The sequence below is a fragment of the Lupinus angustifolius genome, chromosome LG20 (genome assembly GCF_001865875.1).
Source record: "Lupinus angustifolius cultivar Tanjil chromosome LG20, LupAngTanjil_v1.0, whole genome shotgun sequence".
Classification (NCBI taxonomy): Eukaryota; Viridiplantae; Streptophyta; class Magnoliopsida; order Fabales; family Fabaceae; genus Lupinus; species Lupinus angustifolius.
The window spans coordinates 9,961,389-9,973,584 of NC_032028.1; the positions used below are offsets into that span (position 1 = coordinate 9,961,389).

The following is a 12,196-nucleotide window of genomic DNA, read 5'->3' on the forward strand; positions in this document are numbered from 1 at the left end:
CCAAGAGTTGAGATGTAGCTGGGAAGGGGCCACTTGAAGGTGATGTAACACCTACACGTACCATTCATCGAAGGGGATCCTCACCCCAATCCACCGGAATACGTACTCGTACATGTAAAAGCTATATTGGTTTTGGTTCTCAACCAATATATTCTAGCACACCCACTCTTGGTCAGAAGGCCCATATCACATGACATCATTGTGAGGGCGGGTCAAAACCTCTATAACGGGTTTATGATCTGGCGTGTAGACAGTAGGAGACCCCAACACCTTGTGGTCCACCCACCAATAGGAGGTATTTGAACTTTTCATCCTCTCTAGGATGACCAACTAATCTGCACGTTCGCCATAGTTCCGACCCATGATTAACCTGTTACTAGAAGCAGCGTCAGAATCCGAGTCGGATAAATTACCCAAGACCGGACACCACATTTGGTTAAAGGTCGCTCGGTCCAAAGGAACAATGTTCCCTACGCCTCTTTTCCCCCGCAAACCTCGCAGAAGGGTTGTCAACGAGAGTTGTCTGGACCGCCTTCGGTTAGACCAACTACTACCCGAAGCATGGGCATCTCGGAGTCGCCTCCTACGAAAGGTGGTCGGGGCACAAATAGTAGGTGGGGCCCAGGTAAGACCTTCACCCCATCAGAACTCGATCCTTCACCGGCCATCAAGAATTTAAAATAGACTAATAAATGGGAGGATTAGAAATTACCGAGTAAAAAAGGTAGAAAGGCTAGAAGGAAGCAAGAGAGTTGTTCGGATTCTGAAGGCTAGTTGGCTCGACAAGAGTAGTTTGCAAATGATCAGGTGAGAAACAACGAAGGAAAATATCCTCTATTTATATAGGAGAGTTGGACTTAGGCCCCATCCTGGAACGACGTCTTATCCATCCGATAAAACTCGAGTGTAATCCAACGGTGGCTTTGGAACCAACTCGTAGGAGGTGAAATGATCGAACGTGTCAAATGTGTATCCTAGACCTCCAAGCAAAGCATTACCTCACTTACCACGTGTTGGCCAAGGCAAAGCGTAATCATAACCTACCTAACGCCTATATGCTGATGATGGGGCCACCATCCTAAACCTACTAATCCAGTCAAGAGCGAGTAAGCAGACAAGAGCGGTTACAATGCACGAACGGTCCTGCCTTCAAACCAAGGTAAACGCCTGATACGGCAGGCTGGAAAACCTTTAGGCGACCACTACGACGCCCTTATCGACATAAATCTACCAGCATGCCTCGAACTTAGACATCCAATAGATTGGGGGCAATTGTTCTTACCTAGATAAACTAGGCACGTTACTGTCTCCACGTCGGGTTGCCTAGTCCGATAAGAGTAAAGTGTCGTATAGCAACCTGGTCACCCCAGGCTACCCCATGTGTCCGAGTTAGGCCAAAAACATCATAGTGGGCGTACAGGCTTGACTTCAAGGCCCAAATCAGTGTCTCGTTGGGTCCAGCACGTGGAGCGCTCGTGCGCCGCCACCGACCGCCCAATCTGATCCATAGGCAGCCTACACGTCAGCCGCATTGCTCCTATAAATAAAGAAGTATTTTATCTCTAATATTTAACGACTAACCATTCCTCTCTCTACTTATATTTTTCCTCTCTAGATCCACATTAATTTGAGCGTCAGAGAACCTTTTCAGGTACCTCCCCTGGCGGGCTTACAACGACAACCAGCATCAGCCACACTTCTCCTTTACCAACTCACTCACACAGTTCAAGAACACCCAGTTATCCCCCATTCCTACACTAAAGAATAGTCGTTACAAATGATAATGATACAAATAATAACAATTTAAATAATAACTAAAAAGATAAATAAAACTAACGAAATCGATAGTGTTCTATAATTCAAATATATCTTGTCTAAGCTGTGAGGTAGCTGAAATCATGGAATCCTTTGAGATTATGAAATCATCAGGCAGCTCGTGAAATCGGGAATTGTGATGAATTCGACAATCCTGTACTGATTTATGAACTTGTTTATGTTTTCCGTTTTCACTGAACTGATTTGAATTATAATGAGAGTGGTTTAGATTGATTTTTTGGAATTGTACCATAGTCGATGGTGAGGAAGATGTTAATGGATGGCGAGGCTGAAATGTATGATCTACACATTCCACAGTTATTCACTTCAAATTTTGTTTCTAGTTTTGTTGATGGGGTCATTGGGGTGTTTCCAAACAAATGCAATTCTGGAGTTCACATTTTTGTGAAAAGCATCTCCCAAAAAACAAGTGAGGAACTAATACTAAATTGGAATTTTCTCTTTCATATATTATATCAATCATCAAAGACCAATTATTTTCAACTACTAAATATGCCCCCATGTTTGACAACAGCAAAAAACACATCTAGATTGTGGTGTGCAAGTTAACAGCTTAACATGTTCGTGGAATACCTAACCACAATAAAAATAAATAATGAAAATGGATCCCACGGCATGTGCTTTGTTACGAAAGTCATCTAACTGCTGAGATTGTACTAAGATCCAGCTTTGATACACCACACATGCATGATCCCACATATAGTCTTGTCTCATCATGTTATTGCTCAGCTCATCACGGATCCAAATTTAAGAGTCTATCCACACTACCATAATTTATGAATAAAATTTAAAGAATTCTAAATGGGTTTCTATTTTTTATACATCTAACTAAATTAATCTCTTTCAAATCATAGTGTGTTCATCGAGATAAATTTTACTTCTCCCACAAAGCCTCTAGGTTTTGTCTTATTGGAATTTAGACTTGCAAACATATTGCTCCATTAGGCTAACTACTATTGATTTTGCAAGGTATTGGGTATGATTTGGACACGTTAGACCTAACAAATACTTGGTTAAAGGATTAAAAAAACGTGATTAATGTCTACCCACAAGACACAATTATAAGCAATACATACACTTCCTGATTGTTCTTTCTTGAAACAAAAATAAAGAATATAACACAACTAACATTTCCATATTTCCCTCCCCTTCCCCAAGCTAATTACCCTTGTCATCTCATCAAATAATCCAAATCCCCAACCATGCTTTAAAAGCAATCGGACAGCTTTAAAGAATCAATAAAGAATATCAAACTTACATATCCAGGTTTAGCTCAGTACAGGATACTTTCTGTATTGGATATTATTTTCCTCAGCCAAATCTTCCACTCTCATCAATGGAAAAGCCCTGTGACTGGGAGGGTGTGTAAATCTATCACTCTGGTTACCGGCAATCCAGTGAATCAAAAGAGTCGGCGAATCCTGAAGGTTTAGAGGGGATACTTGATTGAGTCTGGGAGAAGGACATGTTATTCAATATTGTGGAAGTGCCTTCATTGGCTTGCCATCTTTGTACAGCTTGTGGAAGGTTCATCTGAAGGTCAATGCCACAGCCGTCTTCTTCTTCATGAGTTGTAGGTTTCCATTGCTCCACAAGAGGAACCAAGACATTCACGGCATGCCCCATATCTGGCCTTTGGTATGGTTCGCGAGCAGTGCAATGGCCTGCCAGCTCAGCAACTTTATATATGCTCTCCATGGTTTCCTCATCGGGGTCGAGAATTTGGTCAATTGCCTTTGGGATGTTCTGCTTGTTGATTAGAACCCGGCGGAACCATGAAACCAAGTGAGCCCTTTCATCAGGCATATTATCATCCAAAGCCTTTCTACCAGTGACAAGTTCCATCAAAACCACTCCAAATGCATAAACATCCACTTTGGTTGTCACTCTTCCAGTAGCTGGCAAGAAACAAGATTACATTAATTACAATCAAAGGAGTATCCTAGTATTTAAGCATATGCAACCAATCACATTGAATGCAACAATAATCTAAGTACTCTAATTTAACTCTTTAAATCACACAAGAAGAGATGATGAACAAAATTTGAGCACATGTTTTACAATGAACAAATTGTAATGCAAGTTGAATCATTACACTTTACCATTCCAAAATGACAAATACTAATGCCAATGCACCAAATAATAGGGTGGATACCGTGCATAAAAGTAGTTAGTAAAAACAGAGAACTACCGTCTAAATCTATGACAATATTTTCCAGAATTTAATGTAATGAGTATTCAGAGTAGAAATTATAGGAAAGATAAAATGCAGCTGAATTAAACTCATGAAACGAGGAAAAAAGGAAATTGCAAAGAAGTAGCTACAAAGAGGAGGAAAGTTACAGGTAAACCAGAAGCATCAAGGGAGTGGGGATTAATGATTAATTATTTTTCCATCCAACTGCTATTTACTTTTCTTTCAAACTACTTTAACCTTGCCAACTACCAAGCAATAAGCATGATATTGAAGTAGTAACTTGTAAGAGTAAAAAATAGATTAAAAAACCAAGGCACGAGACTAAAATCAAAGGGTTTCTATACCTGCATACTCAGGTGCAAGATACCCGAATGTTCCTGCCAACCTTGTCTCGACAGAATACTTCCCATCTGGTGCATTTTTAACCAATCCAAAATCTGAAACCTTTGCTCTCAAGTCATCACCTAACAGTATGTTTGAGGGTTTTAAGTCTCTGTGAATGAAGCTTTGTTGTGCTAAACTATGCAAGTATTCCACTCCACGTGCTACATCCAAAGCTATCGCTACCCTTTGCTTCCATGTCAGAGGCGCATACCCTAGTTCATGCCATTCAAACAGATGCTGGGTTAATGTCCCTTGAGGCATGTGCTCAAACACCAAAAGCCTCTCATTGCCATTGATGCAATATCCTAGAAGAGCAACCAAATGCCTATGCCTAACTTTAGTAAGAACAGCAATCTCAGCTTGAAACTCATTCAATCCTTTGGTCCCAATTGCAACAGATTCCATCCTCTTCACAGCAATTTTAGTTCCATCATGCAACTCACCTTTATAAACAACTCCAAACCCTCCCCTTCCTAAAATGTTATCTTCACTGAAATTATCTGTTACCTGCCTAAGAACTTGGATCGAAATCGTAGCACTTCCACTCTCAAAAACATTAACGTCGCTTCGATCACCACTGCTCTGGCTTTGCAACTCGCTAGCAATACCACTATAACCTTTAGAAACACTCATTTCATCGAATTTGATATTTCCTCTCCCACTTTCAGTATTATCAACCTTTCCAAATTTCTGGTGCCGCTTTTTGGCATAACACTTGAAACTAACAAACAAAACAACTGCAACAAAAAACAAAACAATAACCACAATACCGGCAATCCAACCCGTCGTTAATGAACTACCATTCCCCAATTGAACCGGACTTCCACTCGGCGCAGACCCCACAGAAGGACTACTTCCACTCCCATTTCCACCTCCATTTCCACTTCCTCCACTTCCAGAACTAGGAAGTTTTCCAATCAAAACATTACCAGTAGTTACCAACTTCACTTTTGATGAAAACTTCGGAACTTCCCCAAACAGATTATTATTAGATACATCAAGAGTAGCAAGTTGGGGCAAAGTTGTCAAACTCTCAGGTATAGAACCAGTCAAATTGTTCTCACCCAAATACAAGTTCCTCAAATCAGTCAATTTCGCAAACGCAGGCGAAATGGTTCCCTGCAAACCCTGTTTCGCAAAGTTCACACTGGTGATCTTCCCTTCATTACACACAACAAAACTCCAACCATCACAAGGATCATTCCCTCTCCACGAATTCGCCAACCTAATCGGATACCCGAACCCCTTCGCTATCTCAAGCAAAACCATCACCCTCTCATCACAAGGCCCTACATCGTCCCTACAAAAACTGTTAACCCCATGCAAAGTAACCGTCACATCATTACCAAACTCCGGCACAGGCCCCTGCAGCATATTGTTATCCAAAGACACATTCAACAAACTCGAAAGCCTCATCAGTGAAACCGGAACAATGCCAGTCAACTGATTATCCCTAAGTTGCAGATCAAACAAATTTTCGCAATTCGACAAATCCGGAATCGAACCAGTAAACAGATTTTTATGCAGCCACACTTGCTTCAACAGTGTCATGTTTGCCAGAACCTCAATTGAACCGGACAAACCGGTTTCCTGGTTATTGAGCCACAAGTTTGCAATACCGGATTTCGCTAGAGAATCCGGTAACACACCAGTGAGGTTATTATAGGAAAGTCGTAGGTTAAGTAGGGATGGAAACGAGTCGAACAGATCCGGTAACGGACCAGTAAGCGAAACGGTTCCAAGGTCAAGGAGGTTGAGGTTGGGTGAGTTAGTTAACTCGGATGGAAAGTGCCAAGGAGGGAGATTAAGGTTATTTGAGAGGGATAAGGTTTGAAGTGAAGGGAGGTTAGAAAAAGAAGGGGAAGGGAAGGGTAAAGAGGTAAAATTGTTACGGTTAAGGAAAACGGATTGAAGGAGAGAGAGATTGGAGAGAGAAGGGAGAGGTCCGGAGAGGAAATTGTTCTGGAGAGAGAGAGAGGTGAGTTGGGAGAGAGAGTTGAGGTTGGGAGGGAGTGTTCCTGTGAGGGAGTGTGAAGAGAGTGTTATTGTGGTCACGCGGTTTGAGGAGTCGCATTTTATGCCTGTCCAGGAGCAGTATGGGGTGGTTGATGACCAGCCGGAGGGTGGTGGCGTCAGGGATTTTAGGAAGGCGGACATCACGGCGGAGTCGTCATCGGCGACGACGGGGGAGGATAGGAAGAGGAGGAGGGAAAGGGTGGAGAGAGAAAGTAGGGTTTGAAGTGGTTTGAGATGAGGCATTGTGATTAATTTGGTTGGTGAGTGAGTGTGAGAGTTTTGTAGAGAAGAGAGAGAGGGGAAGAAGGTGGTGAAGCACTACTCAACTCTCTCTCATACTGAGACAGACAAAAAGTGTGTCCAGGTGTTTAATTATTAGGATGGTTGTTCAATCATGGCTTTAATTAATTGCAGAACGAGATTGTTTCTTTTTATTGTCTTCATTAAGTTTTTTGTTACAAAAATTAGGGTTTAAGTTTAATATAAAATTTATGTTCAATAGATAGTTGTTATCCTTTTATTGGCTTGTTATAAATATTAGAGTAACTTATGCCTTTAACTAATAAGCGATTCCTTTCGGCATTAAAAAAGAAATAGTTGTTGAAATTTTCAGTTTACTTTTTTCGTGGACTCTACATGTATATACAGGTATATGTATAATATAAAAAATATAAGAGGCTCAAATTCAATATTAATAAGTCATGACACTTCCTTAAAGTAGTTTGCAAATTTTTCTATAAGAAAAAGATATCAAAATTTTGAATTTCAACCTCATAGTTCGTATGGATGAAGTGGTTAAATCTAGTAGATGGTGTTCGATTTTTATTAACATGTCAAATAAAGTTCGACCATTTCAATTATTTTGTAAAAAAAATAGTAATCTAGGTGAAATGAAAAGGAAACGTCTCGGAATTAAAAATATAAACGTGCGCTCAATACACCTTAATCGTTATTGAAATTCAAAATAGCTTATGTTTGGTGACATGGACTAGCTTTAAATACACCTTAATTGTTATTGATAATTTCCATTAAGTTATATTCATACAAAGTAAAGATTCTCCTCTCTTTTTTCCCAACATCTGATCCCGTGGACAAACCTATTGTATTGGCACATAGATACGTAAGAATTCTTCATGAAAAATTGCACTTGTCATTTTCAAGAGGAAATTCTAGCAGCTTGGTACAAGATTGATTGGTTTCCTTTTCTTCCTTTATGCTTAGTTTGGTTAGGAGAAGAAAATAAGAAGAAAGAAATATGTGAGAAAGAGAGTGAAAAGAGAGAAATAGATGAGAAAGAGAATGGATTTTAATGTTGTTTGGTTGTATAAAAAAGAAGAGAAAGAATTAATTTTTCTCCCCCACTCTTCACTAGATAAAGATTTGTTGTCCCGAATTATGTTTCAAATCATGCTGAACATCAATAAAAATATTTCATGTCAATTAAAAAAAATAATATTCATTATTTTTTATTTTTTGTTTCAATATTATTGGTGTAGGACATGGTTTGAGACACAGTTTAGGACAATAGATCGAAGTCTCTCTTCTCCTCTCATTTTCTCTTCACTTGGGAGAAGAAAAAGATTTTGTGGGTCCCTCTTCTTTTTTTCTCTCCTCCCTCAAACTCTCTCTCCTAAACCAAACGAGAGAAAAAATATATTTCTCCTCAACTTCTCTCCTCCCACCCTCTTTCTCTTCTATTTCTACCCTTCCAAATGAAGGCTTAGCCTCCTTTATTTACATGTGGTGACAGTTATCTAATTTATCCTGTTTTATAAATCATATTTTAAGTATTTTTTTGTTTTTAAGAATATTTAGGTAATATTAAATAATTTATATGTATGAAGTAATGAAGTATTAAGTGATTCATACCAAATATACCTAATATTTTCATTATAGATGTCTTATCTCCTCCCTATTTTAAATTAGTTAGTCTTTATGAATTCTCATGATTATCGATTTAATCATGGAAATGAAAAATCTAAGTTGACACTTATATATGTGGTGAGTTTCACATTTGTTGAGTTATTTACATTGAGCAATAATAATATTATTGTACAGTAAAAAAATTAAAATTTACTATAAATTAGTAGGAAAAATAAGTAAGTAATTTAACATTAATTTTTTCAAAAGTTCAACATATATATTCATGTGTTATGTTCACAACTCAATCAAATTCTTGAAAACTATTAGTTTATCTGGATCAAAGCAAGGAGAAGCCAAGCCAACTGACTAACGATCACGAAGAAGCAGCAACAAAGAGTTAATCGATTAACAATATGGTTAATCGATTAATTGGTTAGTCATTTTGGTTATTTTAATTAGTCTGGTATGTATTCGATAACCATAATGTTAATCGATTAACTATTTATTGTTGCTGCCTTCATGATCCTTAGTAAGTTGGCTTGGCTTGTCATTGCTTTGATCCAATTGAGCTAATAAAAATTAATTATCCAAACTCCTTATCACTATCATAATAATAGTCATTAAAAATAGTTTCACCTATTTCTTTCACACATAGTATTTAAATTTAGTTGATGAGTGGGTCATTCTCTTGGACTTGTTTGTAATAACCATAATAGTAATGTTGGGCCCAAACAATCCAATAATGTCCTTGAAATGACTTGTCCGATTGTATTAGACATAGACAAATAGTTGAATGGTAATAATCACACTATATATCTTTTGGGGTATATTTCCTTACTAGTGTTGTATTGTAATGGTGTGCTATTTCGAGTCCACACATCTCTTTTAGGCCGATGAGAGCCTTTTTAAATAGTTGGATTAGTAGCTTTTACCTATGGATGATAACATGTACCAACAGACACATGTAGTTATTCACCACTCATTTTACACAATGGGAAATTTACCTGTATGGGTGACCACAATATTGTTTCAAGAGAGTGTGCAATGTGCAACAACCAAATTAAATAACACAATTTAAGAATTCAAATTTATCAAAATACTAAAATAATCTCATATATTATATATAAAACTATATATTTCTTGTTTGTCTGTATATATATTAAGTAATTTGAAAAACTCGTTCTAAAACTTAGAAGTACCTATTTGTGATACATATTTCTACCTGTGCCAACTTTATCCATGGGTGAGTTTGTTTATCATCCTTATTTTTATCTCCATAGAAAGACTTGAATTGAAGGAAGTTTATTAGCTTTTAAAACATAAGTTTGAATAATCTATATTATTTACTAGCCATGATGGGTGGATTATCTATATTATTTGCTACCTGTCCCATCCCATGTGCTAACGAAAGTGATGATATTTAAGCATAAAAGTAGAGGTGAGTACGATGTTACCATATCTTACTCCCTAATTTTGTTCGATTTTATTTAAATTTGTATATGGATAGATTTTGTAAGTTATAATTTTTGCTAACCTCTTACACTTTTATATATAAAGTAATGACATATATTTACCGCATCGGAGAAAGTGCATTTGTTTTTTACAACTATTTGATGATATAATGTCATTTTCAACAACAAAAGAATTAATTACTTTTGTTGGTAAATTATGTTACTATTGTGCAAATAATTTATTGCTAAAGTACACACATCATTTTACATGTTATTATTTATCCAACTCTTTTATCGTATATACACAAATTCAAATGTTTGAGAACATATTTGTTTATTTATATATAATATATATATATATATATCATTTTATATTTTAAATAATATATTGGATAAATAATATTGAGAAGATTTTATGTAAAAAAAGACAAAAATACATTATATTTAATCATGTTTATAGCAAAGTTTGAATTCAAAAGTTAATTTCAACCAAAATTTAGAGTTAGATAAGCCAGGTAGAATCCAAGCACCATACAGATAATATGTATGTGCCAAAATAAATATGTTTATTTATTTTCAACCAATCAAGTATCGTCAAGTGTAATTCTATAACTTTAAAATTAACTTAATTTTTATTTGATAGATATTTGTGTTAAGGGTAGGAGCTATGGATAAGAGAGATCTTCTTGATGAACAAGAAAGAATGAGAAAATGAATCATGAATGAGAAAATTGAAACATTCTATATTGAATTGAGTTATAAGGAATAAGAGAATCACCATTTATATACTACAATATCTAACTAATAACTAACTAGTTAATCCGATAATTAAATTCTTAATCGATTAATGAAAACAATATTACAACTAACAAACTGAAATCAACTAACAATTTTAACATCCCCTCAAGGTGGAATGTGTCAAGCATTTCATACTTGAAATGATTGTTTTGAACACCACACATACTCTAACCTCCTCTTGCTGGTGAGAGAATCTTCATCTCTCAGTCTTGAAATCTGAACGTGGAGCAATACTGACGCTTAACCACCATTTGGTAAAAGCAATTTCATCCAACGCTTAATCATCTTTTTGACATAAGCAAACCAATCACAGTGGATAAAGAGAGAAATTAGATGAACCTTAATCTTCTTAATCCTTATATGTTACTCCAATGAGGGAAAAATTACACACTATAATGTTGTGTGTTTAATGAGAGAGGTAAAAAAAACATAATAGAAAAGAGAAGAGATAATTGGAGGATAATGATAACGAATAAGAAAAGAATGTGTAATATGTGATAAGAAAATTCAAAAAACCATTAAGATAAGATGTGTGAAGATGAATAATTGCTTCAACAAACTTCAATACCAACAGCTTAGCACCACCACTTCCATGTTTTTAAGAATTTTATAAAGTATAATTATCATACCATAAACCAATACAGTAACTGCAAATGCTTTGATATGCTCATACCACGCCAAATAATCCTTTGCCATGCTTTTGTTGTCTTTCAAGTATTCCAATCTTCCAGAATTTCAAGAAGATATCGATCTTCTTGAATGAAGGAATAATGTATTTTGTGACTTCCCCAACAATTAATAATTCCAATGCCATCAATTATGTTATGTCAGTAATGACCAGCCGATCTAGTTTATTATATTCTTGTAAAAGGAATAAGTGTTGTTACCATAGCTTGTAACAATTCTAAATGGCACGAAATAATACTTACTCGCTGAGTCACGACCAGGTTGCTCTCTTTAAGACGTTTCGTGGCACTGCCCAAAATGTGCAAGCAGACTATCAACACGCCGTCCCTAGGATAAAACAGCCCAGATCTTTATTATCAAATTCTTACTGCACTATAAGAACCGATCTCGAGTACACCCACCACAATATGGCTACCAGTGCCAATTCTCGGAATTATCCACAATATGACTACTCGTGTCAATTCTCTTCCCACAATACTGACTACCAGTGTCAGTTCTCGAAATCCCACAATATGGCTACCTGTGCCAATTCTTTACCCACAATACTGACTACCGGTGCCAGTTCTCGAAATCTCACTTTGCTGCCTATGCCAATTCTTAAGTGCCACGGAAAGAAAGGGAGAGAAGTTTGCCGGAAATGCGTTGGCGGAATATTAGGGGGAAGAAAGAAAAGTTAAGAGGAAATGCCTTCAACTTGGTGCAAGTTAAAATGAAGGGAGAAAGCCTCTATTTATAACATGAGATTTTTTTCATGTTCCGCATTTCTCCAATGTGGGACTTGAGAGCTTATTTTTTATTTTTTCAAAACCCTTCCATGTGGGACTTTGAGAGTTGCTTTTTCAAAACTCTTCTATGTGGGACTTGGGTGTTTTTTATATTTCACACCCAAAAGTTCCCACTAATGGTTTTCAACAAAGCATGTTCCAACAATCCCCCACTTGAAATTAAAAAACGATTTCCGAGA

At 36.8% G+C, this 12,196-nt stretch overlaps 1 protein-coding gene across 2 annotated transcripts; it reads right to left on the reverse strand.

Annotated features, from left to right (window-relative positions):
• LOC109336217 (receptor-like kinase TMK4) lies at nucleotides 2,858-6,784 on the reverse strand. 2 transcript variants are annotated; one of them, XM_019572681.1, is made up of 3 exons: nucleotides 4,378-6,784; nucleotides 3,218-3,734; nucleotides 2,858-3,156 (listed from the first exon to the last, which is right to left on the reverse strand). In XM_019572681.1, the coding sequence occupies exons 1-2, from the start codon at nucleotides 6,674-6,676 to the stop codon at nucleotides 3,220-3,222; spliced, it is 2,814 nt and encodes a 937-aa protein (XP_019428226.1). In that variant the 5' UTR covers nucleotides 6,677-6,784; the 3' UTR covers nucleotides 2,858-3,156; nucleotides 3,218-3,219. The 2 variants fall into 2 exon arrangements, with proteins under 2 accessions (XP_019428226.1, XP_019428225.1); XM_019572680.1 differs by having other exon boundaries at nucleotides 2,858-3,153; nucleotides 3,192-3,734.

What these genes read in the sequence shown, in the direction of transcription:
- LOC109336217 (XM_019572681.1), bottom strand. Translation starts at nt 6,676, where the DNA reads ATGCCTCATCTCAAACCACTTCAAACCCTACTTTCTCTCTCCACCCTT. An exon ending in TCTTGCACCTGAGTATGCAG is followed by an intron (nt 3,735 to 4,377) that starts GTATAGAAACCC and finishes GTTTCTTGCCAG; the next exon opens with CTACTGGAAGAGTGACAACC.